At 37.2% G+C, this 25,939-nt stretch overlaps 1 protein-coding gene across 1 annotated transcript; it reads right to left on the bottom strand.

Moving 5' to 3' along the window:
- Window positions 1-1,254: 1,254 nt before the first annotated feature.
- Window positions 1,255-25,663, bottom strand: LOC149819165 (homeobox-leucine zipper protein PROTODERMAL FACTOR 2-like). Its single transcript, XM_089986350.1, has 12 exons — window positions 25,506-25,663; window positions 24,117-24,234; window positions 23,481-23,669; window positions 9,112-9,446; window positions 8,974-9,049; window positions 5,820-6,284; window positions 4,545-4,640; window positions 3,947-4,162; window positions 3,389-3,596; window positions 2,086-2,354; window positions 1,866-1,920; window positions 1,255-1,724 (listed from the first exon to the last, which is right to left on the bottom strand). The coding sequence occupies exons 1-12, from the start codon at window positions 25,661-25,663 to the stop codon at window positions 1,255-1,257; spliced, it is 2,655 nt and encodes an 884-aa protein (XP_089842476.1).
- Window positions 25,664-25,939: the final 276 nt, after the last annotated feature.

The raw sequence follows: 25,939 nt of genomic DNA, 5'->3' as shown, positions 1-25,939 counted from the left end.
CATCATATAATATAGTGTCGACCAAACAAGCAATAGGTTTAGACTCTAGAGAGAAAATCGTATGGCTTGCAGCTATGAAACAATTTAGTGGTGTGGGTGTTTTGAATTTTAGACCCGCTTCAAAATAATTTGGTGACCGTACAATGAGAATTTTCAATGAAGTTTGTGACAGTTCAGTTTTGTAATTTTTTCTCTGAGTAGGGCATGAGAGTTTTGAGTTTATTGGGGATTACGATTTTGAGAGCTTCTCGCCTCTGTATTTTCTCATATATTTCTAGTAGATTTTGCTACTTCTCTCGCCGGTGGATGTAGGCCTAAGTGCCAAACCAGGTACGTCTCGTATCCTTTTTTTTTCTTGTCTTGTGGTTTGTTTTGTATTTGGTGGCGGTTTGCATGACATTTATTCTTTTGTGATCCTAATCTTTTCAGATCCAAAAACAATAATATATATTTTCTGTAAATAAGCCACCTCGAGCTCGGCTCATTTAGCTCCGGTTCATAATAAGCTCACAACTTGGCTGGGCTCACCACAAGAACACTTTAAGCTCGACTTATTTACCAGCTCTGCAGCCTGCTACTTACCCCAAGTTGGGAGAGTCCAACTTCAGTTATATCGATAACCATGCAGCTCAAACAGAGTTTAAGAAGTCAATAACAATTCAATAATTTCCACAAGTATCACTACAACAGTACCAACAACAACCAACAATACCATCCGAGAAATTCAGCAAATAAAATGGACAAAAGCAGAAGTCAATTCCCGAACCACCACCCTTGCTGCATGGTGAGGCCAGCGCACTTGTTGCTGCATCCCTACCATGCATCAAGGGTCACATCTGGTGCGCTCTTGACTCCTTCATCCTCCCCACAAATATCATTCACCTTTTGTAGACTAACGCTTTATCTATATCATCTCCACTTCTTTGAATTGAGTCTTCCTTACCCTCTTATTGTTACCATTAAACCCTGCTTTGCTAAAATGACAAAAGTACCCTCCACCTCAGCAAAGGGTACCTTGGTCATTTCAATCCTTGCATCCTATAAGGCCAATGGTGTTCAATGTCCCAAATGGGTACAAGGACTAACACCATAGATCTTAGTAGGTTGTTTTACCTCATCTGGTCAGGAACAGAGCCTGTAATGTATGTAGTTTGTGGGTCAAGGTGCCTTAATAATTAGTTACTCCATCTGTTTCTAGGTAGTACCAAGCTACAACACTATTCTATACTAAGACTAGTAACTAAGTCCCACTGGTTAGTGACTTGAAGGAATTGGCTCTGGGGAGCATGCACTTAGTACAGCATGGATTTGGCCAACAGCATTGTAGATGTGGTTGTTGATGGTAGTGACTGTGGACATGCTGATCTTGGATGCTGGAACTGCACTGGCTAACACCTGGAATGCCACAGTCAGGATACAGCCGCCGTCGATGGGTGCATTGTTGGTGCCCAGGCTGTCTGTGCCGGTGATGCAGCTGCCGGAATTGTTGTTGCCTCCAGGAACAATGATGAATCCGGATGGGAGCAGAGGAATGCAGGATGTGTCTTCAGCGCTCATCGCTATGTTGACACTGGCGACATCTATAGGCGCATACACAACCATGCTCCCAGATGCATCAGTGAAGCTCTCTTGCACCATCAGCTCAGCACTTGGGCCACCTGAATTGCTTGCAGCCTGCATAAGTGAGCTGTTTGTTAAATCAAGAAACAACCACAAGGCCAAAACTATAGTCGTCATTAGAAGAAGTTGCTACATGTTGACCTTGTGGGCCATTAATTGTCTTTAGTTAGCAAGAAAGTTAGCATCATTCATCAGTGAACTCACATTTACGCGAAGGAGAGAAACATAGTTGCCAGGATGCGAACCATTAGCAATATGAGCCACCTCTTGGAATGTGTTGCCTCCGGAGAGCACATCCAACTGCAGGAAAGAGCTCAAACCTAGTCAGAACCAAGCCAGAAACTTGCACATAAAGAGATGAATTTGACTCGGAATGCAAACTCTCCAATGGAAAAGGGGCATTTGTGTCATTTCAACTGCCGATGTTCATTTCAAAAACACATAAGGGTATTTTGGTAATTTTACCTGTGACCGCCTTTTTTCGCATCGGAGAAGATTGAACACATGGAGGTGGGAGAACGGGAGCCAAGTGGAAGAGACACCACAGAGGATGACACCATGAGGTTGGCCGGGCCCGGTGCTCTTCCGGGTCGTGATCCGAACATTGTCATCTGCAGAGCTTCCAAGAGCTGTCCATGACTGACCCCCGGCCGAGGTGATGCTGACACTGAACATTCTCGCCATCCTTTCAGCCAGATGCATAATGTTCCGCCTTGCCTCCACTGAGTTTGCAACTGTAAAAGGTCAGTGTTCCATGAATTAATTTTAGCATCTCTTGTGTGCTTTCTTGACAATATCCGGATCCAGACCCGATTATTTTGTTTGAATTTGGATTAAAATATAGATAAAAAAAACTGGAACGTAGTTGTGAAAACAATCAGATCCAGAATGATATCTAGACCAGATCCTATCTCATTATCCAATTTGCGTGCCAAGAAGCACATATGCATTCAGAAGGATCTTATTTCTCCATCATAGACCCGATCCAATTTGTAATGGATCTGTTTTATGATCCATATCCAGTGACAAAGGTGACTACTTGTGTTTGGTTTCTTAGTTGTGCATATTAGAAAAGGTTGCCATCTACGCTATGTCAAAGGACACCAACATGACTGGGGGACTCGGTGCGGTTCTACTCATCCCTCATCTTCATACCTCTCTTAAATCTTACATGCAAGTTGTTTTGATCAAATCTGACCCTATAGATGGATTTGGTTGGCTTAATAAAAACTGGACCCTAGATTGTATTTTTTCAACAAAAAACATGATCTTTTAAATCACAAAATTATGTGTCATTGTCAACCATTGATTTTCGAATTGCCAAAAAATCCTAAACACAAGTCAGATTTCGGTGTTAATCTGCACTAAATGAATGGTGTAGATCACATCTGTGGAGTCTAATTTTGATAAAAAACAACTTGCATCAATGAAATCCCAAAGAGGGGTATGAAGATATGGATGACATAAGGGATTAGTGAAATCCCAAGGAATAGAAGGCACTAATACAGTATTTTTTTGGTAAAATTGGACATGAGGGCATGGATTTTTTTATATTTAAATGAAAATATATATTTTATATAAAAATATATCCATTGCCAAAAATAATATTAATTTAAAAATTATAACATAATATTTGTATGTTGCATAGTTTCGAGAACAGATCAAGTGATCTGCCAAATCACCTTTAGAAAAGTATTTTGGCATCTTCACTGAAGCAACGGACGGTGAAGATGTCAAATCACTCTTTTAAAGTGATTTGACAGATCACCTGATCTGCTCTCGGGGTTGGTTGGTTCTGTACCTCCAATGTCACGCTCCATTGTGTTTGAGGACATGAGGCTGGCTACCCTTTCACATTGGCGTTGCAAGTTAGCCATCCAGCGGTCAGCCCCAAACGCACTTCCACTAAGCACCAGCTGACTGAAGGTATGGTGCACTGCCCTGTCTTCAACCTCTGCATGCTCCACCCACGTCACCTAAACAACATGAAATTATCGTTTGATTTGTTATAGGATATAATAGATACAATAGGAAAGAGATGAACAATAGACTGGGGTTCGAGTCGACAAAGACCCTGCTCGGGTCTGACCGTATAAGCCTCAAAACCATAATTCGCAAACTCGCCGAGTTGACTTGGTCTCAGTCAAACCCCAAATGCCTCTATGTTTTTCATATCTTTTGGTTTTTCTACAAATGCCGATATTTTCTTGATAAGGGGAAAACAAAAAAGTGTTTTGATTTATCACGAGATTTTCCCAAAAACGAGATTCATGATGTTAATTAAACCAGACAAAAGCCAATTTCTTCAGCATATTAGAGCTCTCACCCTGGAGTATCCGTTGGATAGGTCCTGGATGACAAGGCCGGAAGGGCGCCGCATGTAGCCGGTGAAGGGCATCTGCATGCTCTCAATGTTGAAGCCATCGACGGGAAAGTCGACGATAACCCACTGCAGGCCTTCGGAGCTCTGCTGACAGAAGCGGAGGAAGTAGCACTCCCTGGTTGGCACTAGTGGAGAGGGAAATTGTAACTCTGCATGCATCTGCAATGGAGTTGAGCAAGCAAGATAAGTGCATGGCTTACTGTATTTGTAAAGTAGAATGTGTATATATATTTAATTGTATTTCACATTAGCTACGTTCAATCATATTAAAAATGATTAAAATGCCTTTAAAAGAATGACATTTTGGAAGATGCATGGTTATTGTTTTGAGCATTATAGGTTTTATGAACTTGGAGGAAAATGCAAAGTCAAATACTTTTCCAAAAAGGTAACTTTATGAATACATTAAAATTACTTTTTTTACTTAAAAAAGTAATCATGTATTTTTAAAAATATTATAATTTAAAAAGTATTTTAGTCGGGTGAATCCAACATACATTAAAAACTAGTTTAATGTTAGATAAACCTTCTAATATCTTACCAATTGAAGAGAGCCACTGGCATGGTTCCCTGGTGTGATGACTTGAACTGTTCTTGCTCGTGCCACCATGGAAGGGAACATCTCCACCCACTTGTCCTGTGATTTAAAAGACATATATATTTGATGATTACACATAAGATGTGCATGTGAAAATCAAGTGATTCGTGAACTCGAGCAGTTTTTTGGAAGTTTTTTAGTGAACTCCATGGTGTTTCTTCTAAAAAGAGATCATGGTGGTTCATGGACTAGAAGTAAAGAAGTTTTTTCTGAAAAAACAAAAAAAAATCACTAATTAAGCATTTGACAGGTCATGAATTGGTGGTGCTTCGTGCAAGATTCATATGAAATGGTTTATGTATAAAACACGACCAACTTCATGAACTATATGAAACCATGGAGTTCACAAACTTGGTCATGTTTTAGGTGATGCCAAAATGCATGGAGCTCATGACCCCATTATTGTATTTGCGTTGTGGGAACAAAAAAAGGATCGGATCCCCTCCTCTGACAGATGATGTCAGGGAATCTATATTGATCCTAGCCATCCAATTGACGCATTTGGAAGGCTAAGATTAGTTCACATCCAGGTGAGAATGTAGACTAATCCTAGCTGTTGGTGAGATGGCTACTATTGAATGTAGGATGGATTCTATCATATGATAGATGATAACTGTGTGTACACATGAACCCCAATCATGTTTACATGAAACGACACCAAGTTTATGGATTCTAAAATGATGTAGTTTGTGAACTTGTCAAGTTTAATGTTATCCCAAACTTGATCTGAAGTTTGCATGGTTCAGACTTCGGACTCAAGGGTGGAAAACTTCAAATAAGTTTCACTCAGCCCTTATGCCAAGCCTTTCTGGGATTTCATTGATGCATATTGTTTTCATCAAACCAGACTCTATATGAGTGATCTACATCATTCATTTAGTAATGATTGATATTCAAATTGCTGAAATCTGACTTGTATACAAGATTTTTTGGTAATTAAAAAAATCAATGATTGACAAAATACAAAATTTTATGATTTAAAAAATCATATTTTTCTCAAAAAATACGATCCAAAGGTCGATTATTATTAAATCAATCCATCTATAAGGTCAGATTTGATCAAAACAACTTTCATCATAAGACTTAAGAGGATGACATTGAGCATGAGTAGAACGGAACTAGAAAAACTCACTGTATCTATTTTTCAGTTGGCGAATGATTCTGTGTTATTTAAAAAAAAGAAAAGAAAAGAGAGAGAAAGAAACAAAGAAAACTTACTGCATCCAAGAAGGCGCCTACAAGGTTGACAGCATTCATGATAACAAGGGCGCTATCCCTTGAAGCCTCGGTCCTGAGGTTGGCTGCACTCTTCCTCATGCTAACAGGCCACGAGAAGGCCCTTGAGTACTCTTCCAAGTTCAAGACCTCCCTTCCTCCCTCACTCATCTCCATCCACAGGGGCTCCCCATCTTGTGCCATCCTTGACAGCTGCTCCATGGCGCTTACCGCAAGCTTGAGTGCCAATGGCTTTTCTGATTCGAGCAGGCCGATCTCGGGGATTTCCGGGATCGGCACTGACAGAATTATGTCTGTTGACAAAGATGGCAGCATTGATTCATGGAAATGCCTTGAGTAAACACCCATGTCCAAGTCCAGTGATGGCTGAACTTGAGGCTGTGCCGGCCCGAAGACCTGCAATTGCCGGCCGCTGTACCTTGATGCCATTCCGCAGACACGATCGAGCTGCCGAAAAATTAATAGATGATTATTATTGGTGTTTCTTATGGTTCAATATTTGATATACAAGTAATGCAACCATCCATCTCAAAGAAGAACCATGATTTAGGCAAGTGCCATTAACGTCTGATATCTTCTGTCAAAAACTAACGTACGTGAAACAGCCTACATACCAAACGTAAATGGACCCAACTGTGGAGGATCAGGTGCAATGTGATTGCACACTTTTAGTATGCTATGCACCTGATCCTCGGATACATTCTGTCAGCTGTGGGACCCAACAACAGATGGAGGGTGGTCGGGTTCAGCACACTAAAAGTGTGCAATCAAATTGCACTTGATCTTCCCTCCCTGCCGTGTGAAAAAAAAAACATGTACGTGGCCAGAAAAGAAACATTATGTCAATTTCATTTCATTCAAAGTTGAAAGGTGTCTTCTTTTTTTTGTTTACTTTCTCAAGCATAATTTATGTTCAATAATTTCTTTCTCCGGAGGATTCTTTGGATGTGTGTTACGCTCAGACATTCTGATATGATAGACATTAGTTTAATACTATTGATAATATTTTAATATTCTTAATGTTTTAAATAAAAAGACATATCTTTTTACCATTAAAATATCGAAACGTGGCTTTTCATTGATTAATCCTCGTGTGCTATTATTCCAAAAAAAAATTGAATTTATGAATCAAACATGTGTCACGTATCCTCGTTTAAAAAAAAATAATTAAAACTTGCGAGTCAACCTGTAAAACTGCATAAGTACTCTCACCTCACCTGCACATTAGGATAGTTTCCCTTTTAGCACCCTTAGGCTGCTGCATCACCTAAGTGCAGGTGGTGCAGGCCGCAAATATTCAACTGACCAACCTAGCCGAGTGAGAAGCTGAAGAATCGTAGGCTCGTCCCTGTAGGGTGCAGATGCAGTGATGAGAGAGAGAGAGAGGGTTAGATCGTTTACGGCCTGCTTCAGGGGACTACTTTTCTATAACTTCAATTAATACTTATCGAAAGTTACTCGTCTCTTTATATAAGAGCGAGGGCTGAAAAACACATATCCACACCTGGGTAACCGTTACCCAGTCAAAACTGCCAAGAATTAGGATTTTCCTCATAGAAGGATAACCGAATGGAATATCCAAATGAGACAAATTCGGATTTCCTGCATAGAAGGGAAACCGAATGGAATATCCAAATGAGGCATATTCTAATATGCCTTATTTGGATATGCCCATGTATGGGCATCCCATGCATTGAGCAGAGAGCGGGCCCACCTCTCTTATCAATGCATGAGTTCATGCATGAGGTGCATGGTCATACATGGTCATGTATGACCAACATCTCTCATTGGCCATGCGAACCAAATCATAATGCAAGATTTTCCCTCTCACTATTAGAATCTTACATTTGCATCAAAGTTCTAACAATTAGGTTTTCAGTGATACCCATCGAGGTAGATGTCTCAATTAGATATATCTTCAACTCATACATGATACATGCTTTGAAAATAATTCTTTCGATATGTCTTTTGTTAAAGAATCCACAATCATATTAGAGGTTGGCAAGTAACTTACTGTAATTTCATTTTTTTTCAATCACATCATGAATATAATGTTAATTTATCATTATGTATTTACTTTTTGAACTGTCAGCTTCACTCTTCATACGAAATATGGCAGCTTGATTGTTACACTAAATTTAGATTGACCCGTTAGTTATATTCTGCTTCAAATGACTGATACAACATGACTTATCTAAACGACAAATGTAGCAGTAGTATTGCAAGCACTTCTTGAGTATGCTAAGCTACACAACCTTGTTTCTTACATAACAAAAAAACAATGCCTCATCCAAAGAGAAAAATATATTCAAAAGTGGATTTACTATTATCTTTGCTATCAACAAAATCAGCACCAAAATATCTAGACAATGCTAAAATTTTCTCTTAAAAATACAATTGTAAGTTTTTAGTCTCTTTTAAATATCGAAAGATTTTCTTCACTACTTGTCAATGAGGCCAACTAGGATTACTCTGGTAGCAACTAACAAAACCAACTGCAAAGCTAATATCAGGCCTCATACATAGCATATCATACGTCAAGCTTCCAACAACTTGTGTATAAGGAACATTCAATATTTATTGTCCTTCACCCGAACAATTATTCTTACTTAATTTTACACCTTTTACCACAAGTGTTCTAACATGCAATTACTCATTCTAAACTTCTTGAGTATATGATCAATATATCTTTTTTGACTCAATCTCAAAAGTTTAGATTTTCTTTTTTGAGTGATTTTGATTTTAAGAACATACACTAAAAGAAAATCGTGGATTAGTGACAGACGCTATCCATCGCTAATCCATCGTTAAACTGTTTAGCGACGGATTAGCAATGAATAGTGTCCATCACAAATTTTTGGTCGCTAATTAGCGACAAAACTTATCTATCGCTACTTTCGTCGCTAATTTGCGACAGATTAGCGATGGATATGATCCGTCGTGAGTCCGTTGCTAAATAAGTATAGATTTGGTTTTGCGACGGACATTATCTGGTGCTAAACTAGCGACAGATTAGTGATGAATATTATCCATCGCTAAATTAAAAAAAAAAAAATTGCGCCTTGTCGGGCGGTATTTCGACAGCAATAGGCCAGACTTGTACCGCACCACACAGCCACTGCTAGGTCTTCTACACATAATCGGTGTGCTCTTCGGCGTGCTCTTCGACGCCCTCTTGACCCAGTTCCCCGTTTATCCAGCCCGGCCCACCACTGCAAAGAAAAGCAAAAGCCTAACGATACACACACACATAGAGAGAGAGAGGCACATGCACCTTTCATCGTCGATGTCAGAGAGGACATGTTCGGCAATCTCGCCCACCTCGCTCATCGCCTCCCTCCAACCCTTCACCTTCTTCCCTTCGAATCGAACCTCGTGCACCCGAAACATCGTTTCAAAGGGTCCATTCTGGCACTGAACGTGGGAAGGATCGACGCGGTAGAAGACAGGAAGGATCTTGATGGCATTTCTGCACCGTGTGATCACGGCCAGACCCGCGAGGCACCGCTCTGAATCTGCGTAGGATCCGGTGATGATGGGGATGCAGACGGCCAATCCCTCCGCCCTCTCCTCGCCACCGTCTGATTCCTCCGCAAGAGCACGGACACCCTTGAGATGGAGGGCATCACATAGATGCACTGTAAATCTCCTACCGCCACGGCGGCCTTCCTCCTTCTCCCTACAGAAGCTGAGGAACACTCGCGGCTCCGGTGATGAGCCCATGGAGAGTTGCAGATCGTCGGTTATTCCGACGAGAGTTCTCCCGTCCGGCAAACCTCGGTGACCTCAGATTCTGGCTGTCACCTGCGAGGCTTCTCAAGGAAGCCGAACGATCTGAAAGAGAAGCATGTCATTTGGCGCTTTAATCGAACAGTCGGTTTAAATTTTGCACTAGGAGAGAAGCAAAATTTTGTTCCCTAGATGGGTCGGTTTAAATCGAAAAGTAGTGACAAAAAAATTTCATCGCTAATCCATCGCTAATTAGAGATGGATTAGAGACGAAAAAATTGCTTCGCTAATTTTGTTGCTAATTAGCGACGAAATAATTCCCTCGCTAATCTGTCACTACTTAGCGACGAATTAGCAATGGAAACTTTGCATCGCTAAGTTGCGATGGAGTTTGAGACATATTTTTCTGTCGCTAATTAGAGATGGATTCACGATGAAAGTTTTTTCGTCGCTAATTTCACAAATATTTTGAATGTTAGTGACAGAGAGTTTTCTCTTGTTAATCTGTCGCTAAGTCGTGATGAAAAAAAATCATCATAAATTTTCGTCGCTAATTAGCATTTTTCTTGTAGTGATAGGACGTCTCTTCTATGTATTTCATATTGAATTAAGAATTTAACCATGACTTGGTTTTGACAATCATATCATTATTGTTTTCAGTTAAAAGAATGACATCCACGTACAATGTGAGAATAGAGAATTTACACACTTTTTTAAACATGACATATTGGTTAAATCTATTTGCCATAAATCTCAATGTTGTAATTATCTTATGAAACTTTAAGTACCACTGCCGTGATGATTACTTGAGTTTGAATAAAGTTTTTTTTTTCAATCTATACACTTTATCTTCTTGGCCTTTAATAACATAGCCTTGAGGTTGTTCCATAAAAATAGTTTCCTTAAGCTCATCATTTAAGAATGCAGTTTTAACATCCATCTGATGTAGATCTAAATCATTGTGAGCTACAATGGCCAAGATTATCCTTATAGAGGCAAATTTTTCAATAGGAGAAAAGTATCAACATAATCGATCCCTTCATTCTGAAAAAAACCTTTAGCTACTAATTTAGCTTTACATTTATCTATATTTTCATTTGACTTGAATTTCTTCTTTAATATTCATTTTCATCCAATGGTTTTTCTTTTTTCAAGAAAATTAGTCAATTCTCATACATGCTTTTTCTTAATAGACTCAATTTTCTCGTCCATGGTTTTTATTCAGCCTGTTGATTCAAGTGATTTTATTGTCTCATTATATGACAGGTTATCTTTCATGTCATCAAGCTTTATCGAATAATATAGTTCCTCTGACAAATTGATATAATAGTCATACAGGTATAAAAGATGAGCTCTTGACCTTTTGTAGACAACCTGAGTCTGGTGAAAAGTAAAAGGATTACTGATAGTTGGTTCATTATTACCTAACTATTCTTGATTAATAACAATTAGTTCATCATTACTTAACTGTTCTTATGAATTGTCAGAGTCATAAATGAGATCAAGAGGATAATCCCTATTTATGTCCGGAATTACTGGTTTCATGTTTTGATCTTCCAAGAATACAATGTCTCTACTTTCAATTGCCCCGTTATCAGGATGATAGAATTTATAACCTTTGGTGCTTTTGAAAAATCCAATAAAGGTACATCTTATAGATCTTATATCAAGTTTATCTTTTGATTGATCTATTGCCTTTATATGAACTGCTGAACTCCATCTACACAGATGGCTAAGGCATGGTTTTCTTCCCGTTCATAACTCATAGGGAGTAGAGATAATGACCTTACATGGAACACTATTCATGATATATGTTATTGTATAAATAGATTCTCCCAAAAATACCTTAGGTAATGAAGTATGAGACAATATGCAGACCTAACCAGATCAAGAGGAGCTCTATTATATCTTTCAGTCACACTATTTTGTTATAGTGTTACAAGTGTTGTTGTTTGGGGTTTTATTTCATTCACCTTACAATATCCAGAAAAATCATTTGAGGTGCATTCTTCTTATCGATCATACCTTAAGACTTTGATCCTTCTGTCAAGTTGGTTTTTAAATTCTTTATGGTATTTTTTAATTTTGTGTAATGCTTTAGACTTATATGTTATAAGATATGTATAAATATATCTTCATTAATCATCAATAAATAAAATAAAATATTGCATTCATTTATGAATTTGGGTCCTGAAAGACCCACAAATATCTAAATAGATAATTTCTAACAATTCAGATATTCTAATTACATTAGTTAGAAATAATTTTCTTATCATTTTTTCATATATACAAGATTCACATCGATGAAAAGATGCTTCTTCAAAAGTTAGATATTAGATTTTATTTGACAAGTTTCTTTATTTTTTGTAAATTAATATATCCTAACCTCTGAGGTCATACATTCGCATCCACATTAAAGACATTATCAATATAATCAGAAGTAGATGTTGTTTTATTCAAATCAGAAACATAAAGTTTAAACAACCCATGGTCTTTGTCAATGACCCCACCAAATATAACTCGATCATGTTTTCCCACATTGACCTTTCTTGGTAAAAACCTAACTTCAAAGCCCTTTTTAATTAGGGCTGAAGCAGACACAAGGTTCCAGCTCATGGATGGTGCAAACAACACATCAGTCAATATAATATTATATCTTAGAGTTTCAATATGGTAAGTCCCAATATTCATAACACCGGAGTAGGTATTGTTCCCCATGTATACTCGATGTTCTCTAGGTTTAAACTCAATCATGTCCACTATGCCTTCCTTGGTCTTGGCAATATGTCGTGTTGCTCCAGATCGACCCAACATCCAGAAAGTTCCTGGTCTGCATATGAAAACTTTGATATCATGCTGATTATGTTATGTCTCTCTTGTTGCCCACCATTTTTTTTGTTCTTGTTGTTCTTGTTGTTATACCGACTTCGGCAATATCTCTTGAAGTGTCCAAGTTTTTCATGCTTGAAACACTTCACTTAGGAGGCGGCTCCCTGCGGCTTGCAAAATGTTGAACACATTTTCTTATCAAAATTGTCAAAAAATTTAAATGACTTTTTAAAATTGTGGGTGTCTAGGAGGACCACGACTACTATTAGTAGTATTTTTAGCGAAATGTAATTCGCTCCTTTTATCTTGTTGCATATGTTGTTGCTCAATTTTCAATTGAGTAAGCAACTCTTTCAATGACAAGTTCTTGGAATTTAGCCTAAGAGCAGTGGTGACCATCCTCTACAAAGATGGAAGGCTGTACAAAATAGTAGATATTTGCATACAATCTAAGATCACATTCTAAGCTATGACTAAATCTTTTGTCATTACCTGCATCTTACATGAATTGTATTGCTCTAAGAGCAACTCTATGTGGGTTTCAGATGTAGTATCATATTTTATAAAAACCGCTTCAAACATTGAGTTTGTAGAAGGGTAATCCTCGAATACCCTAATCAGATCATCCTCCATATATGTAAGCATGATAGTCCTGGCAAACATATTATCCATTTTATATTTAAGGTATGCACTTTTATCATGTTCAGAAGTTGTTTGGTCAAGGTCTTTCAATTTGATACTCAGGGCATTTTCGATGCCCTCTAAGGTCAAAACAAGAAGAATCCTCCTCTTTCAGATATGAAAATTCGTGTCATTCAACTTATCCGTCTTGGCTAGCTCGGTAGCACATACCCTACTAGACATTTTTTTTATTTTAGTTATTTTATGTTGACAAATAATAATAAATAGGAGTCCAACATTTAACAACAGGATAAACAACACAACATTAGTCATGTTCATACAAGATATCATATTCATAATCAAGAAATACATGATATCGGAGATATTCTATCATGCAATTATCAAAAAATATCGAAGACATTCAAACTTTAACTTATTTCAATCAAAATAAGGCTTTATGAGGCAAACAACACAAACTAACCACTTTTCTACAATTTCAGAAAAGTCAATGGTCAATTTCAAGAAAAATAGAAAAAAAAAACAGAACCCTAAAAAGTAATAAACAAAAGGAGTTAAACAAAAAAGTTCAGGGGTCTTTCTAAAATTTTTAGGAAATCAAATGTCTATCTCAAGTATTTTTTGAAGTACGGGCCTCTTTCTAGAATTTAACAAAAATAGAAGGCTCTGTTTTGTAAAAATAAATGACACAAAAGTAAATTATAGGAAACACATAGGGCAAAATGGTAAATCTATGCAGCAGGAGATATAATAGGTATTGTTAGAAAAGTTAAGGGCCAGATCCATAATTTAATCTAACAGTTGGAATTAAAAAAAATCAAGGGTAATTTCATAGGTAAACCTTAATAGGGGTAATTTCATAATTAAACAGAAACAAAGGGACAATTATGTAAATCAACTATAAAGGAAGGATATAACCGAGATTAATGAAATTATATAGGAGTATATACATAATTTTACCTCTAATATCGTATAAAAATGAAAAATCGGGATTCTGAAACCCTTAATCCCCGAAGCAGGTTATATGTTCCCCCCCCGAACAGGGCAGTTAGCTACATCTCATGTTCGGGGGGCCCAAAGAGCACCACGTATGTAAGCATGTGCGTCTCGTATCCCCATGTTTGTCAGCATTAATTAGCGTTGGAGTTTGATGCGATTGCAAAGACTTAAGTACCCTCTCCTCCATTGGTGCAAAAAAAAAATGACGATTCTAGAAAAGGAGTGGTTGTAAAGACTTAAGTGCCCCAAAGATGATTATTTAAGACCCAGTCTCTGCACTGTAAGATTATCCGAGAAAGAAATCTCCCCTGGAGGAGGCCATGAACATCAACCCTCTCACTCTCTCTCTCCCTTCTCTTTCTGCTTTTGTGCACATCCAGCAGAAGATCCTACATTGCTCCATCAAGCACCGACTGACTTGCACATTGACTGTTGTGGAGCCTGATTCAGAGTTTTTACCCTTACAGGAGGAGGGTTTGGGGGCTCCTCTCAGCGTGGGTAACATCATTCAACTAAATGAGTTGTGGATCCTGATTCAGAGTTTTTATCCTTACAGGAGAGAGGTCTGGGGGCTCCTCCCAGTGTGGGTAGCATCATTCAACTTGAAGAGTTGTGGAGCCTGATTCAGAGTTTTTACCCTTACAGAAGGGGGGTCTAAGGGCTTCTCCCAGCGTGGGTAGCATCATTCAACTTGATGAGTTGTGGAACCTGATTCAGAGTATTTGCCCTTACAGGAGGGGGGTTTGGAGGCTCTTCCGAGCATGGGTAGCATCATTCAATTTGATGAGATGTGGAGCCTGATTCAGAGTTTTTTCCCTTACAGGAGGGGGGTTTGGGGGCTAGCTCCTCCCAATGTGAGTAGCATAGTTTTTGCCCTTACAGGAGGGGGGTATGGGGGTTCTTCCCAGCATGGGTAGCATCATTCAACTTGATGCACTGCAGGATTATCCGAGAAAGGAATCCCCCTGGAGAAGGCCATGAACATCAACCCTCTCTCTCTCCCTTCTCTTTCTACTTATGTGCACATCTAGCAGACAATCCTGCATTGCTCCATCATGCATCGACTGACCTGCACACTGACTGTAGCATGGTTCAACTTGATGAATTGTGAAGCCTGATTCAAAGATTTTGCCCTTACATGAGGGGGGTTTGGGGGCTTCCCCCGGCGCAATAAAGTGTTTTGTTTAATCATGGTGTTCATGTTTCCTTCGGTTGTTTCTTGCAAAAGGTTTTTGTAACACCCTTTCTCATGATTTTTCTATTTTTTTTCTGGTTTCAAGATGGTGACTTCTGAAAGTTACCATTCAATTTCAGGAAATGAACCTGTTACAGAACCTGAAATTATGTAACAAGTTCTGGTTTAAACAGATTTGAAATATCAAATGAGTTTATAAAGTAATAAAAATTTCCAAATATAAACTAGCCAAGTAAAGAAAGAAAACCCTTTTTACAGATTTGAAAAATGATCTCCCGTTGGGGAGATATGACTCTTGCAAAATGAACAAAAAACCTGAGTAACTCAAACGATATAGAGTGTGACAGGGTCTTTGTTATTGACAAAAAACAGATATGAAATAACCATAAAATTTGTGAAAATTGGCAAAAATAAACTAGACTCAATAACAAAGATGTCGTTTTTTACGGATCGAAAATCCGATCTCTGGTTAGGGAGATACGTCCCCGACAAGTTGGTCTTGATTCAAATAGCGATTTACGCGTGACGGCTTACTGAATAACACTACATATAGCGATTTGTAGTATATTTCATGAGTCACTAAAGTGATTTGTGGTGTTGTTCAGTAAATCATTATGTGTAAATCACTATTGTGACTTATAGTATTTTCAGTAAATTATTGTGCGATTTACGGCGTAAATCGCTACCTGAATTAGGACCAACTTGTCGAGGGCTTATCTCCCTAACCGGAGATCGGATTTCAAATCCGTAAAAAACAGTGTCGTTCATATTGAGTCTAGTTTATTCCTATAAATTTTTAGCAATTTTTATGGTCATTTGTTTTTCCATTTTGATTAAAAAGTAGACCTCTATTATTCCGCATTATTTAAGTTGCACATATTTTTAGTTCATTTTGCGAGAGTCATATCTCCCCAATGAAATATCATTTTCCAAATCTGTAAAAAGGGTTTTCTTTTTTTATGTGTCTAGTTTATATCTAGAATTTTTTATAACTGTTTATACATATTTGATATTTTAAATTTGTTAAAATTCAGAACTGGATACAGATTAATCTTATTTAACCATGATTAAACAAAATAGTTCCAGTTTTTTATATATTTGAAATATCAAATAAATATATAAAGTTATAAAAATTTTCAGATATAAACTAGACAAATGAAGCAAAAAAAACCTTTTTACAGATTTGAAAAATGATCTCCTGTTGGGGAAATATGACTCTTGCAAAATGAACTAAAAACATGAGCAACTCAAACAATAAAAAGTGTGACAGAGTCTTGGTTTTCGACCAAAAATAGGTATGAAACTACCATAAAAATTGTTGAAAATTGATAGGAATAAACTAGACTCAATAAGAAAGACACCGCTTTTTACGGATTTGAAATCCGATCTTCGGTTAGGGAGATACGCCCCCGACAAGTTGGTCTTGATTCAAATAGCGATTTACGCGTGACGACTATAGCGATTTGTAGAGTTATTCACTAAGCCGTCACGCATAAATCGTTATTTGAATCAAGATCAACTTGTCGGGAGCGTATCTCCCTAACCGAAGATCGGATTTCAAATCCGTAAAAAGTGGTGTCTTTATTATTGAGTGTAGTTTATTTCTATCAATTTTCAGCAATTTTTATGGTCATTTGTTTTCCCATTTTGATTAAAACCTAGACCCTTATTATTCTGCATTATTTAAGTTGCACATATTTTTAGTTCATTTTGCGAGAGTCATATCTCTCTAATGAAATATCATTTTCCAAATCTGTAAAAAGGGTTTTCTTTTTTTATGTGTCTAGTTTATATCTAGAATTTTTTATAACTGTTTATACATATTTGATATTTTAAATTTGTTAAAATTCAGGACTGGTTACAAATTAATCTTATTTAACCATGATTAAACAAAATAGTTTCGGTTTTTTATATATTTGAAATATCAAATAAATATATAAAGTTATAAAAATTTCCAGATATAAACTAGACAAATGAAGCAAAAAAAACTTTTTTACAGATTTGAAAAATGATCTACCATTGGGGAGATATGACTCTTGCAAAATGAACTAAAAATATGAGTAACTCAAACGATATAGAGTGTGATAGAGTCTTGGTTTTCAACCAAAAATAGGTATGAAATGACCATAAAAATTGCTGAAAATTCACATGAATAAACTAGACTCAATAAGAAATACACCACTTTATACGGATTTGAAATCCGATCTCCGGTTAGGGAGATATGTCTTCGACAAGTTGGTCTTGATTCAAATAGCGATTTACGCGTGACGGCTATAGCGATTAACACTACAAATCGCTATTTTGGTTTGAAAATGGCTAAACAGACCTGATTTCTCCCAAATTTGAGAAAGAAGTTGCTTAACTCAATAAAAAAACTAACCTAATTTATAGAATTGAAAAATCGATTTTGGTTTGAAAATGGCGACTTCGAGAAGTCATTGTTTCCAAACAGAAAATGAACTTATTACAGAATTTAAAATTCTGTAGCCAGTCTCGGTTTTAACAGGTTTGAAATATCAAATGAGCATAGAAAGTTATGAAATTTTCCAGATATAAACTAGACACATAGAGAAAGAAAACCCTTTTTACGGATTTGGAAAATGATCTCCCGTTAGGGAGATATGACTTACAAAATGAACTAAAATTGTGTCATTCAAATATAACTAACTGATAGGGGTCTGATTTTTTATTCAAATGGGGTGTCAAACGACTATAGAAATCACTGAAAATTTACAGGAATAAACTAGACTTTATAACAAAGACACCATTTTTTACGGATTTGAAATCCGATCTCTGGTTAGGGAGCTATGACCTTGACAAGTTGGTCCTAATTTTGGTAGCGATATACAACGATTTGTATCGCAAATCGCTATAGTGTTTAGCGGAAAACACTACAAATCGCTATAGCGAGGTCCAACAACACTATAAATCACTATGAGTCTCATTAAAGACCCGAAAACACTATAAATTGTAGTTAAAAGACCGGACAATACTATAAATCGTTGTAGGGGTCGTTGGAGACCCGAAAATACTATAAATCGTAGTTAAAAGATCAGACAACACTATAAATCGTTGTAGGGGTCGTTGAAGACCCGAAATACTACAAATCGTAGTTAAAAGACCAAACAACACTATAAATCATTCTAGAAGTCGTTGGAGACCCGAAAATACTACAAATCGTTGTTAAAATATCGGACAACACTATAAATCATTGTAGGGGTCGTTGAAGACCCGAAAACACTACAAATCGTAGTAGGGACACATTAGAGACCCACAAAATCATAACAATGATTTGCTGAAGAATATTGTCAATCAAATAGCGATTTGTTGAAGGAGGGCTACAACAGTCATGATATGGGGGCCAAAATCAGAACATTTACAAAATCTGGATACGGGGTTCTGGTATTAAATCAAAATAAAATAGCAATTGATCATGAAAAATTCTAAAAATTTACAAAGATGAACTAGACACATAAACAAAGAGAACCCGTTTTATGAAATTGAAAAATGATCTCTCATTAGGGAAATAAAATTCTGACAAAATGGATCAAAATCTGAGCCGTTAAAATGACCCAGGGTGACAGGGTTGTGGTTTTTTACCTAAAACTGGTATGAAAAACACCATAGAAATCGCTGAAATTTGGTATGGATAAACTATATTTAATTTAAAAAACAACCCTTTTTACATATCGGAAAGATCATCTCTGGTTAGGGATAAATCACTCCCGCAAGTTGGTCCTGATTCTGCTAAAATCCTGACGGTGCAAAATAACAGGTTCAGAACCTTGATTTTTAAAGTGGGTCAAACAAAATTAGAATGATCTGATTTTTTGTTAAGAGCATGAAGACATATGCATAAAATTGCAGTAAAAATTTCAGATCGAAATGAGCTCCGATTACATACAAATCGATGGATTTAAAATACACCAGAATTGAAAGTACAATCTAAAAAGCAACTGAAAATGATAAGAGCCAACTGCACATTGAAAAAGAAATAACAGGTTCCAATGAATCCGAGAAACATCTTTGTATTCTCCTATACATATCAACTCTTTAAGTTGAACGATGCTACAGTCAGTGTGCAGGTCAGTTGGTGTTTGATGGAGCAATGTAGGATCATTTGTTGGATGTGCACAGAAGTAGAGAGAGAAGGGGAGAGAGAGTGAGAGGCTTGATGTTCATGACCTTCTCCAGGGAGAACTCTTTGCCTCCCTTGATTTCTTCTCTAGAGATAGAGAGATGGTTTTACTGTGTTTTACGGAGAAAGAAGAAGACTTTGAAGAGTCAACATCATTCTCGACTTTCTGGATGGAGGACATGTTTGTAATTTTTTTGAACGGAGAAAGAAGAAGAAGACTTTGAAGAGTCAACATCATCCTCGACTTTCTGAATGGAAGACATGTTTGTCCTTTTTTTGAACTGTTTGTTTTTTCTTTTTTGAATAAAGAGCATTTTTGTCATTTTCTCAAACCATCACTTTATGAGAAGAATAGCAAGAAAGGGTACTTAAGTCTTTGCAACAACACCAGAGTCCGATGCAAAGTTATGTCAACATACACGAGAATACGAGCCCCATGTGCTTGTATACGTGGTGCTCATTCAAAGCCCCGAACACAGACGTGGGATTCAGTGAATCATCGGGGGGGAACATACACCACTTGTCTTTCTTCCTCTTTGTTTTCCTCTCCTTCCGTCGAATCCACCACCTCCCCTACAACTCCGTCATTCTCTCTCGACAAAATGAAGGCTTGGTGGTAGAGGACCACCACCATCGACCTTGATGATGTCTTTTCCTCTCTAGAAATGAGGGATTCCACCCCGCGACACTGACAACCAATAGAGGAAGGGTGGTGTGCTTCTCTAGACAAAGAATGAAGAAGAAGATCTCCTCTGGCCTGAGGCCCAACATCAAGTGAAGATAGGTGATGGGATCTCTTCCTCCTCCGCCCTTTTTCGGGTTGTAGCAAAGGAGGGGTCCTCGAAATTTGGCGACCTTCTGTCTAAGTTTTTTTTTTCTTTTTTCTTTTTTGTGTCAAAGGTTGTCCACGAAGGGGGTTATACCTCCTTCGCCATGAGTCAAGAAGTAAACCCCGATTCGGGGTCTACTTGCTCCTTAAAAATTTGTAGCAGACACCAGTAGCCACCCGATGGAGGGGTTTTCCCTCTGCCTTAGAAGTTGACAGGTTGTTGCCGGAGTCCTGCAGTGATCGACACCCCTTCAACCACCACTGTCTGCCTAAATAGGGTAAAACCTTTTTTTTTAGTTTTTTATTAGATTTATTCTTTTTCGTTGGCCGGATTTCCAATGACTACATGGTCGAATTTTCGACGACAACCTTCTACACAAAAAAATTGCCTTTTGTTGGGAGGGTCAAACAACAAAGGGGCTCATTTGCCAAGTAGGGTCAAACAACAAAGTGGATTTGTGCATTTTCTCTATAGTGCCTTTTAAAAAAAAATGGCAATTGTGACCATTGATGGGGTTCGAAGAACACCCGCAAGGTCTGGCTATTTCGGCAAAAGAAAAAAAGAAGATGCTGACCTTCACTGCTATTCTTTGATTTTTGTTTTTTTTTTTGTTGATCATCAACAAGAAGCGAGGTTCACATGCGCACATCAATAAGACTTCTGCTCTGATACCACCGAAGACAATTATAGGCTCATCCCTGTAGGGCGTTCATCCAGCTAGGAAAGAGAGTGAGAGATATATATTGTTTATGGCCTTCTTTAAGGAGATTATTTTCTGATAATTTCAATTGATACCTATCAAAAGTTACTCGTCTCTTTATATGAGAGTGAGGGCTGACAAACACTTACCAACCCCTTGGTAGTCGTTACTCGGCCAAAACTGCCAAGAATTCAATTTTTTTGCATAAAAGGGAAACTGAATAGAATATCCAAATGAAGGAAACTTAATATGCCTTATTTGGATATACTCACGTATGGGCATCCCATGCATTGAGCAGATATTGGGCCGACCTCGCTCACCTCTCTCCTCAACGCATGAGTTCATGCATGAGGTGCATGGTCATGTATGACCAATTAATTTTTTTGAAAATCTCACAATTTCATCACAAGTTTTTCAAAAACAGTATAATCCTGAAAAATACTATTTTTCAAAATTTCACCAGTTTTTAAAAGAATATTATCACCTTATTTATAATTTTATATTTTTAATGTTCTTTCTCATATTCCACTTCATTTTTATATATTTTAAAATTTTAAATATACCAATAGGAAAGACTTTTGAGAAAAATATTTTTTTTTAATTTATGGTGAGCTTTTTTTTAATTTTACAAACTGTACCGGGGTTGATGTATTAATCAAACCTTTGAGTCCGAACCTAGGTCTTCTTATTTATCAACATACCCGGACTCTATAGGGTTTGGTTCGGGTCGGATCCGAGTAAACTGGACCCCTTGACACCCTAGCACCAGCCACTGGATGGCACAACATTAGGAAGTCCTCAAAAAGAAAAAGAAAAAAAGGGGGGGGGGGCAATTTTGCCTTAGGGACAGCTTGAGACTACCATAATATTACCATCATTTATTATCATAATAAATAAGCGCAGATGTACTTACTGCTAATCAAACGGACAGATTCGTGTCTAAAAAACAACACAGAAAGAAAAAGAAAACTGTTAAATAAGGATCTCCCTTTGACATTCAACATCTCAAAAAACACGATTTTTTTTTGCTTTTGTATATTGTCCATGAAATTAAAAAATATTATCATCTTTATAAGAAATAATAGGTAACATTTGATTACGAAGGTTAATATAGTAATTTGATATTTTTTAGTTAATCTAAATGCATAGATGTGATCACTCTACTTTATTTAGTAGAAAACATGCATTGGTTTAAATGTTTTTGTTGTTTTAGATATGTTTTTAGATTAACAAAAAAATCAACAATTCATATTACACCAAAAACTTGATTAACTAAAAATCAAGATTTTTTGTTAAATTGATTTGATCCAAAGCATGGTTCTTAGTGAATAAGCAATGATAAACACATCTACAAGTTTGAATTAAACATTAAATACATGCAAGTATATTTTTTTGAAGGGGCGGAGAAATAAATGGTCTGAAACTGTTTTTGTTTTTAACAGAAAAAGTTGGGGTTAGGCAAACCCCTAACAGTTATACAACTATATCATTGGGATTCGAACTTGCAACATCCCAACACAAGGTGGCATGCACTAACTGCTCTTGTCAGACAAGCGGAGTCCCCATTGGTAAAATGGCCTGGAACTTACACATTTCTCTCTCTCTCTCTCTCTCTCATATATATATATATATATATATATATATATATATATATATATATATATATATATATATATATATATATATATATATAAGCATCCACGAAAAAAAAACAAATTTCTGCAATCACGAAGATCCAGTGCAATAACTAAGAACAACATTCCAACCCAAAAGTTTCATGCCGAAGATTGTGTCAGCTGACCATAATTTAGCAGATATGATTCTGGTTTAATTAAGTGGAAACTACGTGGACGGTTGTTCAATTTTGGCCAACAAAAGTAGTGAAAGCCATAAAGAAATCAGTATGTCCTTGCAAATTGTGAAATCTACGGCTATATTCTCTCAAAAAAAATGTCGGGCTATATTCTTATGTGGATCTCTTGCTAATGTAAATGAAGTATAAAGAGTTAATCATGATCAAAATAAAACTAGATTCAATGATAAGTCTTCATTTCAGTGGTAAACAAGAAATAAAATTGTGGCATCCTTGTTCCTACAAGTTCCTTTGCTTAATCTTTGTTTTTTCTTTTAATCAATTTCAACATTATTTCAAATAAAAGGTCTCAAGGAAAACAATGGGTTAGGCTCTTCACCAAATGCGACGTGGCCCTACTAAAGGGATAGATGTTAGGACCCACTATCAACTGGCCAAACATAAGTTTTTAAAATAACTAAATAAAGAAAATGTTATTTCCAAGAAATCAAACATCTAGATAGTAGCAATGAATGCAACAATTCGATTGGTTGTCAAAGTAGAACTGTTATACCAGGAGTACAATGAGAACTTTCTTGAAATCTCATAAAGAAAAGGTAATCTATCTACCAAATCTCATATAAAAAATCAGTTTTTTTTTTCAGCATGAAGATAGTATATGTAAATGGCCACCAAAAAGACACTCACTAATGTAATATGATCAAATAAAAATCAATAATAAGTAAAACACAATAAAAAAAGAAAAACATTAAAATAAGAAGAATAGCATACCTCTTCTCTAAGACGTGCATTCTCCAAACGGAGGTGCTGCTCATCATATGACATCTCTCCAAGAATTGCTGGGCTCCCACAGTTGGGGCAGGTGATGTTTCTCATGGCTGTTTGAAGTCTGAAGTTCTCATTCTTGAGGCCTTCATTTTCTGCCCTAAGAATCACGTTGTCCGCGCGATCTTGTTGTGCCTACCAAGTGAAAGCATTTGAATATTCAGCCCCCATTTTTCCTGCTGCCATGACTATATGAAATATACTAATGAAGGAACAGGATATGATTTTGGTGATTCTACAAGCCTACCTGAAAATTGATACAGTTTCTTGTTTACTATTACACCATCCTTGGTAAATGAAAATTAAACAATAGAAGAAAAAAACCAACTTATCTTTTCTATTGGTTCCAGTAAACATCAACTTAATGATTGGGCCATATGCATAAAGCTCTAGTTCCCTTTAATACTTGTTTCGTATTCTATTTCATTATGAAAATTATAAACAAACCTAAATATCTCTATTCTTTAACATATATCCACACACACACACACACACACATGCATGCATGCATGCACGCACAAACACACACACACAAATTAATCAAAGAAATGCACTCGAAAAAAAAGAAGGAATAATAATTACCTTCATTTGGGTACGGCGATTTTGAAACCAAAATTTCACTTGGCGAGGTTTCAACCCAAGTTCTTGGCTGAGCTTGAGTCGTTGTTTTTCATCAGGGTGTGGGCACTCCTTAAAGAGACTGCAATACACAATTTCAATATGCAAATCGAGAAATAAGCCAACAACAGCAGCTGTCAAACATGAGTACTATAGCATGCTTGATTGCTTTGAGTTTAGCGATTGAAAAGTAATAGACATGAATATTTAAATGTCTCACCAAAATTAAACATGAAACTTGTGCCCAGAAGTGTCGTATCTGTGGAATTAATTTTGCTAGAATCACCATTATTTGAACAAGTTTTCTTTATTAAACATTGCCTTCCTACAAGATGATCTACTTGATTGATTATGTTTAATGGACAATCTCATTCTCAAAAGTAAGGACACGACAGTCTACAAAAAGATACGAATGACAGTGTTCTTTTCAAAGAATGAAAAGCACAAACCCGCTTCCTTTGATGTAAAACAAAGGGAAAGGAGCATATGAATTATGAACTTCCTTTCTTCTTTTTTTTCAGGATAACTGGGAAAACCAGAGACAACTCCAGGTTCCCCCTCGCCCACCAGGAGGTACAACCAGCTTCGAGGGTGGATCAGGTACAATGTGATTGCACACTTTGAGTCTGCTGTTGCACCTGATCACCCACCATCTTTGGGATACAGCCAGTCAGCTGTGGGGCCCAGCAGCAGATGATGGGTGATCAGGTGCAGCAGCACTCTTGAAGTGTGCAATCACATTTCACGTGATCTCAATTCTCCAGCTTTGACCTTACAGCTAGAGATGGGAAACAAGACGAGTTGCTCGGCATAGCTTGGCTCGGAAATTGAGCTCTGCGAGCTGAGCTACGGGCCAGCTCATTTAGGTAAATGAGCCGAGCATGAACATGGCAAGCTCGGCTCTTTTTACATATTAATTACTGATATATTATGTATTATATATTATATATAATATACACATTATATGTGTTTTATACGTTTGTTATATATATATATATATATATATATACACATTATCAAGCTTAAAAAACACTTAAAAATGAGTCAGCCCATGATAGGCTCGACTGGTGACAAGCTCACTAACCGAGCTCGAGCTCGAGCTCGAGCTGGAGTGTACCCCTAACGAGCCGAGCTTGGGCTATGTTGGTTAGGTTCATTTGCCAACCTTATTCGTGGCAAAGGACACTCACCTGTCTGGTTCGAATTCGTGATGTCATGGTGAGGCACAACAGCGCATTGAAATTTTGTAACCATCTCATTCTTTTTTTGACAGAAAACCATCTCATTCTTTTACCAGTACAGAATGCAAGTTCATAAAAAGAAATGGAACACTTGTGAGAAAGGAGGGCTTACGCTTCCATTTCCTGAATTTGCTTAGCTGCGTGCCTGTGATAGCGCTTCTTTTTGGGCAGATCTCCTTCTTGGTCTTCCCCAGAACCGCCATCCATATTGCCACTGCCACCAGACCTGCTCTCTATCTCTTCCTCCTTGCTTTTCAGAGAACAAGCCATCTCTTCTTTCTAAGAAACCAAGACTTGCATATTGAGAAATTCAAGCTATAAACCATTCCAAAGGAAATGCTTCACTTTCTTTCTAACAACAACACACACAACCCAAAGCCCTAGGCGACATCTAAAGGCATGTAAAAGCTGTAAGAATTATGCAAATGAAGGCACCAACTATCCAATGACCTACAAAGCTAGCAAACTTCTTTTTACCTTTTTCATCAAGTAGGCAAAAAAAAAGCAAAAAACTTCATTCAAATGAAAGATTTAACACGAAAAACT

This window comes from Nuphar pumila, chromosome 13 (genome assembly GCF_984573655.1).
Source record: "Nuphar pumila chromosome 13, dmNupPumi1.hap1.1, whole genome shotgun sequence".
Taxonomy (NCBI): Eukaryota; Viridiplantae; Streptophyta; class Magnoliopsida; order Nymphaeales; family Nymphaeaceae; genus Nuphar; species Nuphar pumila.
This window is presented reverse-complemented; position numbering and strand designations above follow the sequence as displayed.